The 21,429-nt window shown below is 45.4% G+C and overlaps 8 protein-coding genes across 8 annotated transcripts, besides 2 other annotated features; 4 read left to right on the plus strand and 4 right to left on the minus strand.

Moving 5' to 3' along the window:
- Positions 1-1,262: 1,262 nt before the first annotated feature.
- Positions 1,263-2,843, minus strand: TSTA_062520 (uncharacterized protein; the record flags this gene model as incomplete). Its single annotated transcript, XM_002340111.1, has 2 exons — positions 1,263-2,118; positions 2,413-2,843. 2 exons carry the CDS (start codon positions 2,841-2,843, stop codon positions 1,263-1,265), a joined length of 1,287 nt encoding a protein of 428 aa, XP_002340152.1.
- Positions 2,844-3,820: 977 nt separating this feature from the next.
- On the minus strand, positions 3,821-6,285 carry TSTA_062530 (amidase, putative; the record flags this gene model as incomplete). Its single annotated transcript, XM_002340112.1, has 11 exons — positions 3,821-3,972; positions 4,023-4,103; positions 4,154-4,233; positions 4,301-4,465; positions 4,531-4,646; positions 4,712-4,909; positions 4,962-5,052; positions 5,118-5,217; positions 5,291-5,715; positions 5,770-6,179; positions 6,256-6,285. The coding sequence occupies 11 exons, from the start codon at positions 6,283-6,285 to the stop codon at positions 3,821-3,823; spliced, it is 1,848 nt and encodes a 615-aa protein (XP_002340153.1).
- Positions 6,286-6,937: 652 nt separating this feature from the next.
- Positions 6,938-7,509, plus strand: TSTA_062540 (uncharacterized protein; the record flags this gene model as incomplete). The annotated part of the gene is made up of 2 exons (XM_002340113.1): positions 6,938-7,336; positions 7,390-7,509. The coding sequence occupies 2 exons, from the start codon at positions 6,938-6,940 to the stop codon at positions 7,507-7,509; spliced, it is 519 nt and encodes a 172-aa protein (XP_002340154.1).
- A 1,160-nt stretch (positions 7,510-8,669) lies between these two features.
- Positions 8,670-8,711: a sequence feature (T-rich).
- Positions 8,712-10,296: 1,585 nt separating this feature from the next.
- Positions 10,297-11,893, plus strand: TSTA_062550 (uncharacterized protein; the record flags this gene model as incomplete). The annotated part of the gene is made up of 2 exons (XM_002340114.1): positions 10,297-10,861; positions 10,911-11,893. 2 exons carry the CDS (start codon positions 10,297-10,299, stop codon positions 11,891-11,893), a joined length of 1,548 nt encoding a protein of 515 aa, XP_002340155.1.
- Positions 11,894-11,958: 65 nt separating this feature from the next.
- TSTA_062560 (uncharacterized protein) lies at positions 11,959-12,992 on the plus strand (the record flags this gene model as incomplete). Its single annotated transcript, XM_002340115.1, has 3 exons — positions 11,959-12,386; positions 12,459-12,692; positions 12,749-12,992. 3 exons carry the CDS (start codon positions 11,959-11,961, stop codon positions 12,990-12,992), a joined length of 906 nt encoding a protein of 301 aa, XP_002340156.1.
- A 63-nt stretch (positions 12,993-13,055) lies between these two features.
- Positions 13,056-13,078: a sequence feature (AT_rich).
- Positions 13,079-13,347: 269 nt separating this feature from the next.
- Positions 13,348-14,892, plus strand: TSTA_062570 (uncharacterized protein; the record flags this gene model as incomplete). The annotated part of the gene is made up of 2 exons (XM_002340116.1): positions 13,348-13,498; positions 13,550-14,892. 2 exons carry the CDS (start codon positions 13,348-13,350, stop codon positions 14,890-14,892), a joined length of 1,494 nt encoding a protein of 497 aa, XP_002340157.1.
- A 183-nt stretch (positions 14,893-15,075) lies between these two features.
- TSTA_062580 (protein kinase, putative) lies at positions 15,076-18,639 on the minus strand (the record flags this gene model as incomplete). The annotated part of the gene is made up of 3 exons (XM_002340117.1): positions 15,076-17,225; positions 17,281-17,681; positions 17,734-18,639. 3 exons carry the CDS (start codon positions 18,637-18,639, stop codon positions 15,467-15,469), a joined length of 3,066 nt encoding a protein of 1,021 aa, XP_002340158.1. The 3' UTR covers positions 15,076-15,466.
- A 1,094-nt stretch (positions 18,640-19,733) lies between these two features.
- TSTA_062590 (alanine racemase) lies at positions 19,734-21,243 on the minus strand. Its single transcript, XM_002340118.1, has 3 exons — positions 21,057-21,243; positions 20,043-20,996; positions 19,734-19,986 (listed from the first exon to the last, which is right to left on the minus strand). The coding sequence occupies exons 1-3, from the start codon at positions 21,232-21,234 to the stop codon at positions 19,865-19,867; spliced, it is 1,254 nt and encodes a 417-aa protein (XP_002340159.1). The 5' UTR covers positions 21,235-21,243; the 3' UTR covers positions 19,734-19,864.
- Between the last annotated feature and the right edge of the window lie 186 nt (positions 21,244-21,429).

Genomic DNA, 21,429 nt, shown 5'->3' on the forward strand with positions numbered 1-21,429 from the left:
TACGAAGCAATGGAGTCAATTTCAATGGGTATTCATTCAGTTGTGTGTCTCTTCTATAAGTACATCATGTTCCAAAGCCGCGTCTATATAGACCTTCTCCTGAGCTGATTTGTAAGCTATCCCATGGGGTAAACTTGAGACCATTCTCTTACACATAACAGTTTCGGGTTGATCGCTTCATTTGATGGCTTCATTGGAAAGCCAGCTTATCTGACACATCTCGATTGCATGAAGCAACCAACATTAATAATCCAGTGAATAAGATTCTTTTCGAGTAATTGTTGAGGTGTGAGTGACTTTTTAGCTAGAAGATCAAGGATGCTAGATTGCTCTTTTTGAGTGGTCCTGCCATTAAGATGAGGAGGTGAAAAAATTGAGTGTTTTTTAAGATGCCGTTGCATATTAGTGGTAGATGTTTGGTGTTGCAAATCTATTGGTTTCTAGGCACATTGTATTCTAGTCTTGCTATCAATATATACACATTGAATATCTTGATCCGCTGATTGCAACTTCATGGTCCTCTTCATTATCCATTCTCGACTCACTTGGGTGACCTGAAAGTAATCCTATAACCAATTTGTAATAGAGGCAGGACGCGAACGTTTCCGGGAGCGATATAGAGGTATGTTTGAGGAAGAAGAGTTCGGTATAGTAGTCGCATTAATAACTGTCTGTGAAACTGATTCCGAAGATAGAATTTCAGAGGAAGGGATACCAGTTAAAGAATTAATCTTAGATTGAGCTTCTGATATGTAATCTTCAAATAAGGCTTTATCATCAAACCCATCATTAAGTAAAAGGTAATCTGGTCTGTTTTGGCGAGTAACCATGCGGTCAGGGGTATTTGTAGCCATTCTGTTGTGTACAGAACAATAGATATGAGCCATAAATTAGGGATGAAAGGAGATTTATAACATCATAATCGGTAATTAATTTGGTTAGGCATTTTAACACGTGATTATATTTGACTTTCTAATATTAGCCTATATAGTATCGGCTAAGCCAATTTTTGACTATATAGTATCCCCTACTCTGGGAGCTAGTGTACCCACTTACTTGTTAAGGATATAGGATATCTGATTGGTTGGATTTGCATCACCGCCTCGGGGGCTCTCACCGCCCTTGCTGCCAACTTTACTTTGGTGATTCCGGTCTCATACAAATTACTAGAAAGAAGGATCAAACACCAAAGACCTCAATATTAAATATAGAATATAGACTTGAAGCTACTCATATTTCCTGAAAAAGTAATCAAAATAGAATTAACGCGTATGAAAGTCCTGGAAACACGTTTTCCCGGATCCCGGCCGACAAAGTGGCAGGTCGCAGGCCTTACATATAAATAACGTGAACCCTATCCCACCCCCTTTTTGGCGTTTAGGATTCTTATATCGACACCAAATGCAGCGTTTTTGAACGCTCACGGGACTTCGTACAGCAATATGTGGTAAGGAATCATTCAATCGTAGTTCTGGCAGTTGTAGGTCCTCCGTCTTGCGCTTCATCGGCCTCACTTGATACACCGTACTCAAAGGCCTAAAGGATAAGAGCTGCTTGGAAAGCCGCCTCCGGAAAGTGGCATGAGATAATGAAGCTATTCCCAGCTCTGTACAGCGTAAGGAATGCAGTTTCCAGGTATTGATAATACTGACATCTAAACACCAGTTCCATAAAGGCCACCATGAGCGAAAGGCCTTTACGTGAGTCTCGTACGCAGCTCGATGCTGATTGGCTATATCCACTGCCCCCATATAATTATTGTAATCGTCAATAAAGCGTGGAATGAGCATATTTTTAACGGCCTGATCCCCGAATTCACGGCGTACTAAGGCGCCATTTGTTGAAGTTATTTGAGGCCTTCGGCGCTCACGCTCAACGTAATCTTCTGTCTTGTTAACAGTATGAATTGTAGTGAGGCCAAGGACAATATTATTATCCTGCCATGCAAAGCAGAGGACGTCTTCAACCGGGATAGCACAAACTTTGTGATATGGGATATAATTGCTCAAATCCTTAAGTTTTTTGAGCAAATTCGGGAAATCTTTGCCGCAGGAAGTATGCCGAGTAGTGCCACAAGCTCCAACTTGTATATCACAAAGCATTTTGAATAGATCAACACTAGTAAAATAGTTGTCGAGGTACAAGTTATAAGTTAACTCATTCCTTGGTAGAGTTTGTATAAGCTAATATACCATTTGGCCCGTTTTTGTAAGAGAAAAAGGCCTTGCCACCTCGATGACCCCCTGCGTACGGCTTGCTGGATAAAAGTAGTAAACGTAACCGTGATCTGCAAGAACGAATAACTTGAAGCCTTGGCTGATAGGTTTATTAGGCATTTTAAAGGTATGAGATGATCTTCCGTGGCTTCTAACCATTGCCTCATCAATGGCTACGTTTGATGAAGGAACGTACAAAGCTTTTGAGGTCCTTCGTAGCATATCGAGCACAATATGAACTTTATGCCACCAAATACCGCTCAATTGCTCCTCGCTCATTTGTAATTCTTGCTCCAGGGTAGGCTCTGAGCGGTAGTAAGTTGATGCAAAGCCTCCAGATATCTCGGGGGGTGGGGATATATGAAAATATCGTTTTAATTGCTCATATCGATACTGCGTTATATAAGCAGATAATGGGTGCTTTGCATGAACAGAGCCATTCTCAAGGCCCTCATCCCAATAGTCTTTTAGCTCTGGTTCCTTAGTAATTCCCATATAAATTTGAGCGCCAATGAAAACCTTGAGTTCTTCCGGTGTAGTTATGCCCAAGATCGGTGGTGTAGACTGTGGTTTTTTGATTCTTTCGCGTATGCATATAAATTTGTATTGGTGGCGAGAACTTTCCATAAGGATTCGGTAAAGAAAAGGCTAAATAGTTGATATAGGTTTGTAACGTCGATATTAGGAGGGATTCGTAGTTGGGGAGAGGGATTTTTATCGGTTTGTAAGGGTTCGAATTGGACATCATAGGCTTCCGGAATTTGTGCTAGAATAGACATTGCTTCAGCTCTTTTCCCCGTTGATTTTGGCTGAGAATTTGAGCCAGCTAAACGTATTTCTATATCGTTATTTGCAGGTGCTGTTTCCATGTCTTTTTAACGCTTTTATACGGCGCCAAAGTGAATGTATTTGACTGTAAAAGGGGGGTTCTGTGCCCGCGATATTCTGCCGTTTTTTGACCCTAGGGCTCTGCTATTAAATAGACCAATGGGAGCCAGGGATTCCTTTCCCAGCGGCCCCCACCGCTCATACAACCAATAAGAGACTAGAGATTCATCAAAAAAACGTACTAAGGACTATTTCGGAGATAAGTGGGTACACTAGCTCCCAGAGTAGGGGATAGGCAAATATCGGCGAGGCCTTAGGTTTGCCGATACTATTCCGGATATCGCCAAATCTTGACTATATAGTATCGGGAAGAGCCCACATCTAGTCCTATACCTGCTCAGAGTCATGCATTAATTTGACATGTAAGGCAGCGCTGGCCAGCAAAGGGGCGGTGTACATAATTTCTTGGGCCCCTGAGCCTTTTTTTAATGATAGAAATATGTATATCCACTAGGTATCTCTCGAGTCTGATTGCCCAGGTACCTACCCCAGACCTAGGTAGGTAGCCTAACCTTGGGAAACCCACCAGTTCCAAGGTTGACAAGTTAACCTATATATGAAACATATACTTGGATATATTTTGTTTGAACTCCAGATGTTATTCTGAATCATACATTGATCTAACCTAGGAAAAAGACGCCCACAAGAGCGCTGTCGGTATGCGGAAAAGTGGATACACATCTTTGCCTTTACTTGTGCTGAAAAATATTCCAAGGTCACATTTTTGCGCTCTCTATTTGGTCTTCTCCAGCAGCACCGCTTTTTTCATCACTAAAAGCGAATGCCCTACGACCAGCAAGAACCTTCACAGGCCAGCCAGCTCTGTTCAGGGCATCCATTGCAACTCGAACCAGGGTATCATCCATACCTGCACGCCCATAAGCTCAAGTCATGACAAATAATAAAGATTTCTCTCACCTGCTCCACCAACGAGTCCAGCAACAACTGGTATGTACTCAGTACGCTTGGTCACCTTAGATGTGAAAGGGAGTTGGCCGACTGGGATTGTCTGCTTAGCACAGTACTTACAACTTTGGAGGCGGACTTACCTGGAACAATTATTTGCGGCAACCCAAGAATCGTAGCAAAGAAATTCGCGTTGTAGGAGCCACCTGGTCCTGAAGGGACCCTGAGGTACATGATATTGTCACTATGATTGATTCCAAGTGTCAACTGGTAGAAAGTGAAATACTTACGGAGGAGGAAGTTCATCACGGTAACTTGGTCCTGGATTTCCAACTGCGACTACCATGATCGTCGTGCCATCTTTGATGATATTTTCTTTAATCCAATTCTTGAAAGTCGTGCTCTGTTCTACGGCTTCGGCTCGTTGCTCCGGTGTGACGAGTCGTCCGGATTCCCTGTAATCATTTTTATCAACTCTGAATATGTAGATCAGAAAGTCTTTCCGCTTGAAGTGGTTTACCATTTGCTCGTCTGAACCGGACTGATGTATGGTGCCTCGTTAAACTTTTGCTCGTACAGGTCCCGGAACTCGCCAAAATTATGGTATCCATCATACATATTGATCCAGTAGCCAGTCTGAACAAAGGTTTACAGTGAGCAGGAAAAATGCCATGGACCATGCTCCTATAGTCAAAACTAACCTTTCTCAGATAGTCCGCCAGTTTGGTACCCCTCAAAGGCTCAGGTGCTGACTTTGTCCATTCATTTGACAACGAAATCTCCGTGCGTGTTGTCCCGAGGAAAGTCTCCAGGCAAGATGTGAATTTGTCAATCATTTTTTGCTGTTTTTCGTTCTTGATGGGAAGCCAGTCAGTGGGGTACAAAATTTGTGTTGGAAGCTACAAAAGAATAATCAGTTGTCTTTCACAAGGCAAGATATGGGTTTCTGACATGTCCAGAAATCAGGGCATGCTCATATGGCTTCAAAAGCTGATGTAAGATTGCTGCGTCCCTCGCCAGCAAGCCTACAGTGTCAAATGGTCTATTAGGTAATGTTAGTCGGTAAAATGCCAGGCTGAAGTTTGATGGGAGCCGTTGATATCTCACTTCGCACTGGGTATGATTCCATCCATAGGGAATGTGCCCCAGGTAGTCCTCATTCCCCATACACCATTGTTGGCGGCTGGTGCACGTGTACTTCCAGTAGCTATAGGCTCAGGTTAGAACTAATGCTCACGGTGATGGGATACAGTGAGGGATGGAATCGAAATAAGTCTCACTATCTGTAGCCAAAGACACGTCTAACCAGTCATATCCTGCAACAGCAGCCGCAGCGCCCATGGAACTACCAGCGGGGTTCTGGTATAAATCTCCTCTAGGATTAAACGGGGCCAAATAGTCGATAGGCCCTTTTGGGGGAACTTCGGTGCCTGCAAATGAGGACAGTTTAGTTTTACCGACCACAATACATCCCATCTCTATCAGACGCTCCACATAAGTTGATGTGGTGCTCTGAACTCCATAGCATTTGGCGTAGGAACGGCTCCCGTGAGTCGTTACAGTTCCAGCAAGGTGATAATTGTCTTTCACGGCGATGCGCAATCCATTCAAGGGCTTCTCGGCGCTGATTGGTGAATGAAGGCGCGAAGGCACGGCGACAGCCGGATGCAACCCATCTGACGAGATACATTTCAGAGGTTGGAAGCTACCCATGATTAGAACTCATCGCTTCCAGAATGAAATGTTCTTTAAGCCTCACAATAAAGAGCTACTTTCTGCAGGGACTACGGCGGTAGTAAAGGCACCTAGGTAGTCAGGATAAAGACGCCACGCTTGGTGTATGTCCTTCCCCTGGAGGAAATAGGGCCCCTCGAGCCAACGAGCCTTGTTCTTTGTTTTCTGAAAGATTACTCCTCCCACAAAGCGTTCTCTCGTGAACTCTGTGAAAGAATCACCAGCAGACAGTGGTGGCTGATTGGTGTCGTAAATCACTATCAAAACACCACTGTCTGCAAATTTGGGGGTGAACACATCATCCTTCTCCCCGAATCTTTCCAGGACTGCCTGTATATAAGCAGCTGAGACGAGGTTATCATCTTCTTCAGCATGTATGACAACTGCTGGAATGATTGAGGAGCTCAATATGGAATCCAAGTTAGATATAGTATGCTAGATAAGACGAGACAATCAGGTTTCAATTCCGCGGGGAGTAGCTTTGGCAATTCACCTCGACCCTATCCCTCACATAATAGGATACTTCCCCAGAGGTCATCATAGCTGTCATAGAGGCACCTTGACAATGATTAATTCTCGCGGAAATTTTTGTTCTCCTCTGTATCAAGCCAATACGACTTTTCAAACGGCTGAATATAGAGACTCGATGGACTTGTTCTAACATAGGAGTATCAAGGAACTTATCGGAACATCATCAGTAATTTGGCGTCTGTTGCAAATTGTCAATTTCTTAACTACTAAAATATTAACTTTCTTGGGGTGCGACAGTAGTCGAAATTGAGTGAGGGGTTGTGTCGCCTAACATTGGACAGACACCAGAGATGAGGCTCCTTCACATGGCCGCTTTTAGAATACGTAGACAAGGCTACGATTTCCAACCCAGCTGCGCCTTCAGCCTTGACTATGCATTGTTATCACATTACGCTAAGGGATTACATTATCAAATAGAAAAAATGACCCATTTTCCCGTGTTTGAGCCTCGTAACACAGACGTTGAATCAGCGATGAATTCCCCCGCCATTGATTCTCGCTGTAAGTGGGAAGCATCCGCACTGACGGTTCCGACTCAATCACCTGACTGGGATGTCGAACGTTTCTGTTCCTGTTCGTATACATTGTTGTCGCTATCCACTTCAGAGTCCAGCTCAATCCAGAAGCCTGACTTGAAGGGATACGACTGAAAGACGACCAAAATGGCAGACCACCCAAGCCAAGAGGCGACGCAAGTACCATCAAGTGAGGGTGAAACAAGGCAGAGACCAAAACCTCCAACAGTGAATTATTTGATGCGAGACCCTCTTTACGAATTAGAGAAACCATACATGACGACATTCGACACAACAGAGCTAGGAGGACAAGATACCAATTATAAATTCACTGAGCACAACATCAATGCTCAAAGCGCAGACCACATTCAAAACGTGTTTGACCTTGAAATTAACGGCTTTCAGTTCCTCCAACATACCACTCTTCTTTCGCACTCTGATTTCGAGTGTGATCTGTCCATTGTCAGCCGATATTATCCAGATGTCGTGGAATTGGTTAAGGCTGTAAGGCCGCAAGTCAGCCACGTACACATCTTATCCCATACAGTAAGCCAATGTACTAATTATGCTCAAGTTAGCTCATACGCTTACTGTACTAGAGACGAGATGCATCTATAAGCAAGGATCTAGTTGTCCCCAATCGCCTCTATCAGCCGGTAACTAATGCGCATGCTGGTGGGTGCTTAAACTTTCCGGCTTCATTTTGGGACCCTCGTTGAGAATAAGGCAGATTTCACTCCGGCGGGTGCAGCTTCAGTACTCGAGGAATACTTCCGATCCCATCGCGAGTACAGAGACAGGCACTACGAAATACTAAAGTAAGTATTTGTGAATCAATATTAGTACAGACTCTGCTGAGGGGACCTCAGTGTATGGCGCGTTATACAGGGTCCGACCCGGAACTGGCCACTGGCCCTGTGTGATTACCAGACTATTGCGATTTCAGACGATATTGAGCAGGGAGATGTCATTCATCGTACCTACATTGGGGAACAGACGCTGTTGTACTGGAATCCAAACCACCGGTGGTATTTCCTAGATACGCAACAGATGGACAGTGTTATTATGTTTCGACAAACAGACTCTCGGGGAGTTCACATTCCCTGTAAGTACATGTAGTGAACAATGCATGACCGAAACTAACCTATGATCAGTTGGCGCTCATGCTTCATTCGAACATCATTCAGTAGATACTGTGCCTCGAAAGAGCATAGAGGTTCGCGTGGCATGTTTTTACTAATTTAGAAGTTGAGTAATGAAACCACATAGTTGCCGTTAATTTGGAAATTTCAAAATAAATCCAATTATTGTAAAGTATAGAAACAGAAGTAGGAATAATTTCTCATAATCCGGCCATAGACTAGCTATCCCTTTTACTCATCCACCACTCTTTCGGCATTCTTCAGAGCAATGTGTCAAACATCCATGGATATAGCTGCAGGATATCAATGAAAACCTTAAAACCCAATCAAACAGCGTCGGCCATTGCTTTAGCTGCACAAAGCATTAGACATTATTGAAAGTCCATTACTGTTTTATGAACATACGAACTTGAAATGAATTTGTCTTCAGGCTATCAACCATCATCGTTGGAGCCATTGTAAGAAACAGCTGCGGAAGCATTCGCAATAGCAGCCTGGGCAGACGCAGAAGAGGGATCACAAAAAGCCTTCCAAGGCTGAAGACGAGGAGCACGTGCCATTTTTATTAATCTATGAAGCTTGTGCTCTCAGTCGATGGAGTGAAACGGCTGGTTAGAGTTTTACCTCGTGTGTGAAATGACGACGGTTGGGTGTTAAAGAGTTAGAAGAGAAGGTGGTGAGAGACTACAAATTTATATTCAGGAAGGGATGGGAGGTGTTTGCCAAGTTCGAATTACCTTTTTTTCTCCCTTCTCCTCTTTTCTTTTCTTTTGTTTCCTCTCGTATACCCCCTCATTGTTGGACTGAGCAGCCTCGTACACTAGCCAATAACTGATGACGAGGCCCGAGCTTCCTTTATCCCATGCATACCTAGTATTGAAAATGATGGGGGCGAGAGGCCCTTAATCGAGATCCTCTCATCCAGGCTGTACTATCTCCTCTCTCAGTTGCCTCACTCTTCCCAAGGCCCGTTCAATATCATTGGCTACAAGATTGTCATGAGGATTCTTGGCTCTTTTTATTATCGCCCCTACTCCTCTTTTTCAAAGAACTGGTGCCACGTCCTGAGGGAATTGAGAAAATGAGGCTTACACAAACCCTTCCTTGTAGGAATCACGCGGTATGCCGTTTCAATTGGACGGACATGTATTGGTTCCAATACGCTTCACCATAATTAGACACATCATTTCCTTAGAGCGGCAATCCAGAAATTCCCTGTCGGATACTGAATCGACATCATATCCCAGTCCCTGACCCTGGTCAGTTTGCCATGATGTTCGATAGCATCCTGAGGGATAGGAGAATCGTGTTTGATAACCGAGACAAACTGTCCCAAGTACGCGCATCTTTTCATGGAATGATGTTGTATTTTCCCTGCAATGACACTCAATATCGGCGAATGCACCACGTTGTTTGAGGGCCAGTTTCGGGAAGGTGGTCAAGAATGTGAGGATGGGGTTGAGTATGTTTTACAATAATGAGACTTCTGCTTTAACCAAGTTTTGACAAAGTTTCAGTCATGTCGCTGTCAACGGATTTTGTCAAGACGACAGGCAACACTGGATGACTTCAGATAATCAATTTTGGCTGCAAGACAGGCTATTGCAGCCAAATACACGTATCCTGCTTGTCAGTAATCGTTTGATCTCCAACCCATCGATGCGCAGTCTCCTTCGACAAGGCGAAAGTATGCTTAAGGAGGTAGAGGGTTATATGTCCAAGGTAGATACATTTGAAGTTCGATGCCATTGTGTAACCCATACTCATAGTACTTCTAGGCACCACTTGTAATCCATTGTTTTGGACTTGGAGGATTTATCCTATTAAAGGTAAGGTACGTTGTCCTTTTTGAAGGATGCATTCTCACCTCTCAATCCAGGCGTTAAAATTGTCCGAAGAGCGCGATGCAGAACGAAGATTATCCTCAAAATTAGCAGGAGCCATATTCTACGGCACACCTCTTGTGTCTCAGAAACGAAGTTCAATGAGAAGAATACTTCAAGATTGCTTTTCTGTAGAGCTACAGCCTCAGCAAATGGAGCTAGCGTTGGAGGACGACATAATGGACGAGATCGACGAACTCTTGCGCTTAGTTGATAATTGCGCATTTCCCATATTCTCTTTCTTTGAGAAGCGAGAGTCTTTGTTACGTGGACACGGTCTCCGCAGATACACCTCCAAGCGACGAATTGTAAGATGAAGCCCATTACGACACTGTGCTTGATGACTAACTGAAACAAGCTTGTTCCTCGATACCTCGTTCAGAGTGCTTGTTCTGATTGTATAGGTCTGGAACGAGACCATAGTTCCCTTGCACAACTTGACAGGTCATCTTTTCAGGTCCTTTCCAATCAAATCAACGCGATGGTTGAGCGTTACAGGCGACTTCATATTCCTGCCTTGGCCGAATTCTCAGACTCAACATTGCATGAGACCACTAACAGTTACGAAGACCTGACAGAGGCTGCTGCAGCCCACTCCGGCTTTGAGACCATTTCCAGGATGGAAAGGCCCACGTCGACGCCTGCTTCCCATGTCGTCTCCAGTGCTCAAGAGTTACAATCCCAACAAAATGCTGTCAATCTCCCTCTGTATAAAATCGACTTCCCAGAAAACACGAGCTTTGTAGGGAGGTCTGATATATTGGAAGAGCTGGATCAAACTTTGACAGAACTTGCAGCAAGGCCGGAGAATCGAGCCTACGCTATTTATGGCATCCCGGGTATAGGCAAGACCCAAACTGCATTAAAATTTGCCTACAATCACAAGCAGACATTCAAATCGATTCTGTGGGCTTCTGCAGAAACAAAATATAAACTCATTCAAAGTCTATCGGAATACGCAGTTCTTCTTGGGATCGTGCCAAATCAAGCAGGCCGCGATCCGCATAACGATGCAGAGAGATTGATGCAATGGTACAAAACAACAGGTACACGATACCTCCTTCTTACCACAACAAGCAGTGCTAATTCCTCCAGACACGCCTTGGTTATTAATATTCGATAATGCCGTTGATCCTACTTTATTTCTAGATTATTGGCCCCGGAACAAACGTGGTGCGATTCTCGTCACCACGCAACTGAGGATATTTGCTACTGAAGACTATTGCGGACAAGGAAAAGAGCTTCTGCAACTTGACGAAGCCTCTGCTATTCAATTCTTGCAGTCATCCGTCCCGGACTCCCTGCGCAACACTGAGGCGGCACGAGCGATTGTACAGCGTGTCGGATGTCTACCTGTCGCTATCAAAACCAGTGTTGGCCTGATAAGAGAAGCCGGCTGCTCCCTTGATGACTACAACAAGGAGTGGAATGATCCACGCACCATCATTGACAGATCAGACGTAAAATATGCTGACTCGAGAGATGCTCGCTACAATAAGGGGTTGCGTGATTTGTTCGCCAAATCCCTTCAAAATTTGGATTTGGACGCTAGAGCTCTAGTAAACGTGTTTTCTCTAATGGATGACGAGCATATACCCGAGGAAATGTTGCGAAATGATTTATTGGCTGTACAACTGCCCTTTCTAAAGCATCGTGCCCGTCTAATCCGAGACCTAATAGAGAGCTGCTTAATAGGTCCAGAAACAGAAGCTCATCGGTCATCCTCAAGGCGTTTCCACATCCACCGCATGATTCGAGCATTCGTCCAGATGGAAATGAAGCTGAACGATCGGAAGAGTGCATATGAATCTGCATCTCTCCTACTCAACGCAAGGGTGGTGACAGGTGGAGATCCCAAATTTGCGGGAAATAAATCTTATTTCCAACATGTTCAGGCTCTTTGGGAGTATTACCAAAGGGAGCTCGCGCCAGATGATCCAACCAAGGTGGACAACAAGTTTCCGGTTGCTACACCTGCATTAGTGCAGCTTCTTCGAAAAACATCTTGGTCAGTATTTAGCCATCAACACACAGAAAAGGCGATGACGTTGACATTTCAAGGTGGTGCTATCGAGTAAACTTCTTTACCCCCGCTTTTCGTTTTATTGAGACAATAAACGCCATCTACAATCAGTCCCAGGTAATGCAGGTCAGCGGTGAGATGACCGAATGCCTAGAGGTTGAAGTTGTCTGGAACCATTACCAACATGCCTGCATTCACACCGACTTAGGCAATTTCATGGAGTCCCTGACTTACTTCCAAAAAGCGCTCGAGTTATATAAAGCTGCCACCAACAACCACCGTCGTGGCTTGCCCAGACTTTACGTGATCTACGGCGGACTGGGAAACTCGTACAGCGGGCTACGTCGACAGGTCGATGCCGAAGAGTACTACACAAAGTGCTTGGAGCTAAAACCAAACAGTACCAAGTTTTCTAATTATGAGCTAAATATCTGTAGAGCTCTATATGACCAAGGTCCGGCTAGATATGCTGAGGCAAGTGAGAGAGTAGAGGAGTTTATCAGGAGGCGAGAACAAGAATATGGAAAGGAAGACACCAGGGACTACCTGTAAGCGAATCTGTTTATTGCTAACTCAAATTGGGCAGTGATATCCTAACAATAGGACATTTTCACAAATAGGGCTGGTCAGGCATTCTACATACTCGGCAATGTCCGGATCTGCCAAGCAGAAGACCCAAGCCCGCTTATAACAGAAGAGCAACGAAAACTGTGGCTTAATGATGCTTACAATGCACATTACAAATCGCTGAAGTGCCTCAGGGCAACACTTGGAGAAGAACACCACAAGACGGCTGATGCGTGGATGAGATACGCATGGCATTTAGAGCAGAGAGGGCTTGATGATCTTGCCATGTAAGTGGAATGTATTTAGCCATGCTGGTTAGATGGTATTGACATGGGAAAACTAGTAATTCACTAGACGAAGCTCTCAAAATTTTTCAAAATGCTTCGAATCGTGAGTATCGGCATGCTGAGATAGCCAGAGCGCATTATAAGTTGAGTCTGCTGTTTCAAAAGAAGGGAAAGAACGAACAGGCTGAAATTGCTCTGTCAAGGGCTGAGAAGATCAGGAAAACCATTCTTGGGGATAAGTTTCATTCAGCTACCGGATTAGAGTCCTACGACGACCTTGTAAGCCATTGGCAACTATAGTGTTTATTATATGCTTTGCTAAGGTCTTTAATAGTTCGGATTAGCCCAAATGCAAATCCAAAGAAAAAAAAATAAAAATAAAAAAAGGAGGTAGAAACTCGGATTACTGTATCCGGTCAATAGTTTAACCAATAATTCTTCCCACTCTTATTTGGTATATAACAGCCTTGCGTTACCTGTACCAATCATTTTTCGTAGTGTATGGAGGACATAGCCACACCTGCAATGGATTTACTTAGATATTCTATCCCCCATACAGCCTTTTGGCCTCAATTGTGATATATAAAATCCTAATCCGGGTATCTTCTAGTAAAGACGTCAAAACAATTACTCAGGCTTAGGACCACCTACCGCCATGTCAGCGATCACACCTCAAGCTGAGTGGAATCAGAAGATCCAGGAGTTCTCTCTCCATGCCAGCCTTCATAACAAGCACAGTCCGAACCAAGCTGCCATGAAGGCTTTATGGGCCCAAAGCTTCCTACAGCCTCTTCGGCAGTCGAAGAGTGCATGTATATACTCTCTGCGGGAATATGTCCGTAACATAAAGGTGATAGGTGCAGAAGATGAGACAGTCAAACAGGAGGATGCCACTATCGGAGCTTTCAGCACTAGCGCAGAGGAACAATTCATTGTCTGTATTCGGGGATTCCCAGATCACAATGTGCTGCAATTTTTGGGCAGGCAGCTTCATATCGACCCTCATGTCCTGCTAAGTCATCTTCCTTATCCCCTTTCATTCGAAATTAGACCTTTGCCAACAGCCCCAAATCCGGTAATTCAGGTTAATTTGATATCGCTGGGGTTTTACCATCCAGAGGAGTTGACTCATCCTAAACAACGAACGATCGACGCAAAAACAAAGTCATACAATCGAGGTCTATTCGAGAACAACAATTGGGGTTATCAGCAATGTCGACATGTTAATCAGCACGGTTGCCGGTTCTTTTCGGTGGAGCAAAGAATCAGCTTGATCATCTGCAGAGAATATGGCAAGCTCTGGTCTGCAATTATACTTAATGACAGTGGAATTGAACATTCCGAGTCGCCATGGTACCAGGGTAATCGTTTCCCGCCACGATTTCTACCTCTCAAAGAATTTGGAAACCTGCCTCTTGTACCAGCATACCTTCCAGATAATGTGGCTGCGACGAAAACAATCATCCAACGGCGACCTGACCCTTGCCTTTCACGCGTACATAATTGCACGCCAATGTCTTCGGAAGAGATGCAGCTGTGCCTACAAGACCCGATAATGCTGGCTACAGACCTGTTCAAGACTTCGGCTTTGAGTTGGCGACAGTTCTTTGCCTTCTTCCATCATATAAAGAATGAATGCACACAACAAGAAAACCGCACAGAAATCGCAGACCAACTCCGCCGAGACAAAGAAGTTTTGGACCGTGCCTATCGGTACTTTGAGGATGTCATATGTCTCCTCGATCACCGGTATGCGTTAAACCAGCCGATCTGCTCCTCTTCTGTCGAACGTGAACAGGTCGATAAAATACTCTGTCAGGTGAGAGACGACTTCAAGCTCCTTCAAGCCGAGTCAGCAAAACTACGTGAACAATGCACAGACTCGATTGGAATTGAAATGAACATGATCAGCATTCGCAACGCGAAAAAGAGTATTGAGCAGACTGAAAGAGTGAGACTGCTCACATTCATGGCTTACCTATTCATCCCACTGAGTTTTGTAGCTTCCATATTTGGGATGAATGTCTCGCAGTTGCAAGACCCTAGTCCTCCAATCAAGATATTTTTTGCTGTGGCTTGTCCGATAACTCTGGCATGTGCCTTGCTCCCAATCTGGAGGGAAGTTCTAGCCTACATCTTGGCTGCCAGGGACCAAGTGCGTCACATCCTTAGAGGTGATGCACAAATGCCACTTTTTTGATCCTGCCTAAACCATGGAAAGCAATGCTGCACGTTTCATTAATGTACCTGAGTAGTCAATGTTTGCATAAAATCATAATATATTAAAATCAACAAATCATCACGACCCGACTTGAATGTGCTAAATACCCAGATGATCTCTGGACCGGCCTAGAAAATGCTCTGCCTAGATAAGGAGGGTATCAATCTGAATGTGGAATACTATTTGGTGTAGGGGAAATACTTATGAGTACATAGACTACAATGAGTCACCCGAAATGAAAAATCAATCCCTCCGGCAACGATTCTGAACATGCCCAAATATTCAAAAGGAAAAGAATTGTACACAAATTTGAGTCGAGATGAAAAGTAGAGTTTGGGAAGCATATCTAATCAAGTCAAACCCAGAGCTGCAATGAATGCCAATGCGCAAGTAAACCGTACAATACCAATCGCGGCAAAAAAAAAGTATCTGCAAAAAAGAACAATGGGATTCAATGCATGTTTTATTCAATAATATGCAATGCTCCATGCAAATCCAAATTGTGCTCACCAGAAAATGATTGCATCGAATTGCATCATGTTGAGCAGAAGATTTATGCATATAACTTATCATCGTGAAGTCTATTTGCTAGGCGATTCCGATTTGAATCGCTCTTTGGATGGAGGACCTGTCGCACGATAAATCCCTTCTCGCTCTCAGGACGAGGTCGAGCACTGTCCCCATGATACAGTTCACATCGAAAACGAAGATACTTGTTGTTGCCCTGCCAGATTGTGATGATATCACCGTGGTAGATTTTACCGAAATGGTACGCTTCAGTGCCGTTATCCATCTGAGGACCGCGACGGAGTTCAACGCCATTCACCCAGATGCATTTGCGTGTTTTCGTCGATAGGATTGTCATTACATCTGGGATATCCATCCAATCCTCTCCTCGGGCGATTCGTGCTTCTATGCCGGGACACCAAAAAGTCACTTCTACCGCATATGCTGGAATTCGAGTATCCATGCGGTCCGGGAAAACAATGGTCGCCAAAGGACCACGTCCCCATGAGGTCATACGGCCTTCCAATCGTATAGAGAGTTCAAAGATGGATCCAGGAACAGTCACCAGTTTACCAAGCAAACGTCGGGGTTTGAGAAAGTTGGATAGTGTAAAGCTCTGAGGAATTTCACTGGGTATTGTTTCGGTATCCAGTTGCGGGCGGTCCGAGTAGTCATTATCCGTAGTATGGGGCAATTCGTCAACTATTTCTCGACCTGTACGGGCGTCAATTGTCACGGCTAGCTCGTCATATTTGTTATCACTAGCACTATCGTTGAAGATATGCTTGGGAGATTCACTTCGCTGAATCGAACTTTCGCTGGCGGTGTCGGGAAGTGGGAGCTCAATACGACGATGGAAAGGTAGGGCCTTGGGGGTAGCTTCGTTTGCGGTGTGTTCATCCTGTGCTGGGTCTGGCAGTTCCTGATTAGCAGGCGTCACCTCTCGTACGGAACGGCTTTGGGGTGTGCCCTGCTTGTCATCTGCAGCTGCAAGTTCTTTTGGAGAACCATCGCCAGAAGGCGGCATCCTGAGCTGTCCCACCAGGCTACCAGCTCCTAAAAGACTGACGGCTGAGCCAGTAAAATTGGGTACGGGAAATGAATACACTCCAACGGACAGATCATCAGCATCCACCTCCATCGACTCACCGGAAGATTTATCGCTCGTCACATCGACACCACGAGAACTCAGACCGCGAAAGATGCCCGAGCTGCGTAGAGCGGACGATGTAACTTCGCCGAAAAGGCGATTCGGCGTTGCAACTTGCAAGTTGGGAGGTGCTGGGAAACTGTCGATGTGGGGAAGCGAAGGATAGTGTATGGATTTTTCTTCATCAAGACGCGGACGTTTCATCTGCGTCTCTTCAAACTCGCCACCTACTCTAAGTCCATCATCGCCAAAATCGTCATTTATTGACAACTGGGAGGCATCTAACTCTTCCTCTGCGGCTTCTGTGATCATAGCGAGCTGTTCATCATCTAATAGAAAATCTTCAGTATCGGAGTATTCATCAATGTCTTGAACGTTCACAATCCATTGATGTTTGAAGAGATCCCTTTCGTTCGGACGATCATGCGGATCTGTACGTAAGAGTCTTGACACAAAGTCTATTGCTTGCTCGGAGACTCCTTCTTCGCGAAGAAGATCATAGTCTGCCTCTGTCGTCATGATTGTACGAAGCATTTGGGCTCCCCTGTCATCTCCTCGGCCAGTGAACGGTGGTGACCCGCACAGAAGATGAAAAAGTACTGCTCCGAGCGACCACATATCAACAGACTGGTCATACGGGGAAGTTCGTGGTGGTCTGTAAGGACGTTAGTCAATCGGCTGCATACCAGGGTATACCAAGGAGAACGCACGGGTCACCAATACGTCGGCGCTTCCTAGCCATGCCCTGCCTATAACTGTCATATTCAGGGTAAACTTCTGGGGCGCAATAGAGCAAAGTGCCACAAAAGGTTTTCATGAAAGTCTCCTCTTGCACCACCTTGGAAAGACCAAAGTCAGACAGTTTCACCCTGAGAGGATCAATGGAGGATATGAGAATATTATCCGGCTTGATATCTCGATGAGTGATCTTGCGCTTGTGTAGATAGTGTAGAGCATGTAATAGCTGTCGGGCGATACTCTTGACCATGTCTTCAGCGATCTTTCCATTGCTTGCCAAATACGAAGATAATTCGCCTCCGGCAATGTATTCCATGATAATGTAGATCCAACGATCATGCTCATGATGATCAATATATTGTACAATATTCGGCTTATACAGAAGAGTTAGTAAAAAAATGAGAGTCGAACGCGGTGTTACTTACGTGGCGAAGATCTTTCATAATTTTCATCTCATTATCGACTTTCTGATCGAGAATCCCATTCTTCATGAAGCGGCGTTTGTCAAGTTCTTTGGCTGCGTAGACGATGCCATCTTGTTTTGTTGCCAATTTGTATACTGTAGCGAAAGCGCCCTTTCCAATTTGCCCGGTGACGTTATAAATCGATCCACCAGTCCAATGCATCCCGTAAGGATTTCCCAAAGTCCACTGAAGAGCAGATTGTGGCGGAGGTGCCCGAGCTTGTAAGTTCTTGAACTTTGCATTATGTTTGGAAACCCGTTCCAGATATGCCATGAGGTTCTGGGTGTATTGTACATGAAACCCATCCCGAGAAGGGATCCGCACGACGAAACGCACTTCCCTGTTCTGTTTATTGTCTGAGGCGACAATAATGACAGAGCCATTCACGAGCATACGGGTAGTTTGTCCGTTGCGCTTCCACAGGCGTGTATCGTCTACCACGGTACCATTTGTGGACAAGTCTTGCAGCATCAGAATACCATCCTCGTTCATGAATATACGAAAATGAATATTCGAAATGTGTTTAGATGCTACTTCGGGGCTAAGAAGCACGTCACATCGCGCTGGATTCCGCCCAAATACGAACCCCATCGACAAATCATGAACGGAGGATGACATGCGGATAGCAATATCGCGGGACGATGAATCCATCGAGTCATATTGGAACTCATCTCGCTGGAGGATATGCTGATAACCCTTGGGATGTCGAGATGTGGCATCAACGGCCTCATGAGCTGGATGAGAACCCGGATGCAGAATGCAAATAATATCAGAAACGTCTTGATCTTGTAAGCCTGAATTGTGCGAGCCCATACGACGAGGATCGGAGTATGGCTGAGTTGACTCCTGAGTCGGATTCACCTCCATAGTGATAGGTATTTGATGAGTATGATATGTGAAAGAGATCCACAAAGCAGTAGAGATTGGTCAATGAATAACGACAGTGGAGACTAAGAGAGAATGTGAGGACAATGGGTTATTGAGAACTAGATGTGAGCTTGTGTTTGTCGTCGGTCCGGCCAGCAGCACCATTGAGAAGCTAAACCTCACTGGTTAAAAGGTGGCTTGCCCAAAAATATTCCAGTGACTTTGTTTTTGTTCTGGGTTGTGGTTGGTTCCAAAGCAAATCATGTAATACCATCAATGGCTTCCCACGATGTTTCAATAATGTACAGCCTTGGCCCAAATTGTGGTATGCTAAACAACTGTTCTCTGATTCGATTCCGCCTGATATTATCTTAGCTGATTATTTGTAGCATGATAGATAGGACGGGTAGATCTTTCGTCTATTCGTTCAGGGTGTAATCTGTTGTGCACATGCGATCACGTCAGAGCGTTGTCAAAGATAAAAGAAATTATGGGACAGAGCATTGGGAGGCAGCTATTTATACCTGGGACAGATCAACCATCCAACGATCTCGCCCAACTTCCCTGCCAGTCGTCCACGAAAGGAATCGTCCCAAACCCGGATATTGTTTCTCTAGAGATGAAAGAAGGCGGGGAGGGATGTGGTTGTCTGGCAGGGTCGCCGTCGTCAGTGTCGTCTCGTCGTCCGAGAAACGCCCGAGGATAAAGAGCGGAAGGCGGCGTCTTGAGCCTGGTGAGATTGTGAAGACACGACGAAGCTCAGCCTCTCGACTGGCTAGCTTGGTCGATTTGGAGTTTAGATCGGACGACAGTACGATAAATAATGGCGCGATTACTGTTTATCCGTTCCGGCGACCCAGGCATCAACCCTCGGTGGCCTCAGGCCAGTGATATAAACTTAGCGGGGCCTTCCGTCTAGCAATTGCAGCTCAGTGATTGGCTGGTTCCTGGCTGGTGGTGGCCAACCGGCGGCTCTGTTCCACTGGGTGGAGTGGGGCCTCTCCTTCGCCCCAGAAAGAGCATCTTTCCTCTTTGGTCCTAGCCGCTTATTTGTCCTACCCCTTCTACTCTTACAGACTGACAGACTCGATGATCCAGGCTTAACAGTATCATGTCTCTCTGCACTGGGATATGACTTCAACAACTCATATTCGGTATGTCAATGATTTATGTTTGGTCACTTCCTATATACATGCATGCCCAGCGAGAGGATATATACATCTGTTCACTCTAGAGTACGCCTATCGAGAACCATACGGCTTGCTGGTGTCAGCGCTATGTTCAAATTTACCGGACAAAGCCACCTGGAAGACTCGTCCAGGCGACTTAACGCTTCCTCGGAGACCTCTGCGAGTAGTCAGCATGTGCATGCTTTCTTTGTACAACAATGAGCTGTGACTCACGGTAATGGATAATGAGTCTGTTTCCAAGAAGCTTTAATCCTTTCTGCTTTCCGATTTCTGCAAGATCGTTGGGTCCAACATTGGAGGCAGCAAGGTCCAGCCATACCATATTGGTCTCCACGGGATTGGCTAGTTTCCCCCCTTTGGATGTCCACATCTCGCCAACTCGCTTGGCCTTGGTATGCGTATCTTTCAGCTTACCGCCTTCACCATTAGGACCAGATCCGAATGTTTCTTCTACGGCAACCCTAGCAGCAGATGATATAACACCAGCTTGGCGGGTGCCACCACCAATCGACTTACGGAACCACCGGGCTCGTTCAATAAAGTCTTTAGAGCCGACGATGATACTGCCAATTGGTGCTCCAAGACCTTTGGAAAAGCAGAGACTAATACTGTCGAACAAGCTGGTATACGCGTCTAAACTTCCTGCACCGGAGGCAACCGCTTCCCACAATCTAGCTCCATCTAAATGAACCTTTACATCGTTTGCATGTGCCCATTCGACAATTCTCTTGGTCTCGCTCAGCGGCATTACCATGCCGTCAAGCGTATTCTCCAGACTGATCAACCTGGTCGGACAGTAGTGGATGTTCGTTGGGGGGATAAACTTGGCCTGAAGATCTTCCAGTGTGAGGTACCTGCCATTCTTGGGCTCGATGCCCTGGACAGTAGCCCCAGTCCACATGCTGACCCCGCCGGCTTCATACTGAAGAATATGGGAACGGTGATCGCACAACACGGAATACGGAGGTTGGCTTAGATGTGTGCGAATGGCGACTTGATTGCCCATGGTGCCCGACATGACGAGAAGAGCGGCCTCATGTTTTGTGCGATCTGCGATATACTGTTGCAACGAGTTCGTCGTGGGGTCTTCGTTGAAGACATCGTCAAGAAGAGAGGCATGAGAAATCGCTTCGAGCATGGATTTGGTCGGCTTTGTCATTGTGTCGCCTTAACACTAGGCATTAGCTGCGGTGGCCAGGCCACGACTATGTGTTGACTGCCACTCACTTCTCAAGTCAAACTCTGCTGCCCCCAGGCCTTCCCAAGTATTGGTCTTGCCATTGCCACCCGCAGACTGTAAATCCGTAGAACCCATTGTAAATTTGCGCAAGTGAATCGGTTTTGGGATAATTAAGCAGAATGCCAGACGATGGAATCCTCGACTGAGAAAGAAAGCGTTCCTCATAGATGCTGCACGTTGTAGATATATCCTCGGGGTTCTTTCCGCGGGCTCCAGGAAAGGATTAGTTTCTTATCAGACGAGAACAAGCTTATCACTGCCAAGCTCGGCACCATTGCCAGGCATCACCGCCTGGGCTGGAGGCGCTGGAAACGGCAACCCGAACTAAATTGACGATCTTCCACTTTCCTTGTTTTCCCC

The sequence above is a fragment of the Talaromyces stipitatus genome, genomic scaffold, assembly GCF_000003125.1.
Source record: "Talaromyces stipitatus ATCC 10500 scf_1105507295523 genomic scaffold, whole genome shotgun sequence".
NCBI classification, from domain to species: domain Eukaryota; kingdom Fungi; phylum Ascomycota; class Eurotiomycetes; order Eurotiales; family Trichocomaceae; genus Talaromyces; species Talaromyces stipitatus.

What these genes read in the sequence shown, in the direction of transcription:
- TSTA_062590 (XM_002340118.1), bottom strand. Translation starts at nt 21,234, where the DNA reads ATGAGGAACGCTTTCTTTCTCAGTCGAGGATTCCATCGTCTGGCATTC. An exon ending in AGCAGAGTTTGACTTGAGAA is followed by an intron (nt 20,997 to 21,056) that starts GTGAGTGGCAGT and finishes CCTAGTGTTAAG; the next exon opens with GCGACACAATGACAAAGCCG. An exon ending in CAGACTCATTATCCATTACC is followed by an intron (nt 19,987 to 20,042) that starts GTGAGTCACAGC and finishes GACTACTCGCAG; the next exon opens with AGGTCTCCGAGGAAGCGTTA.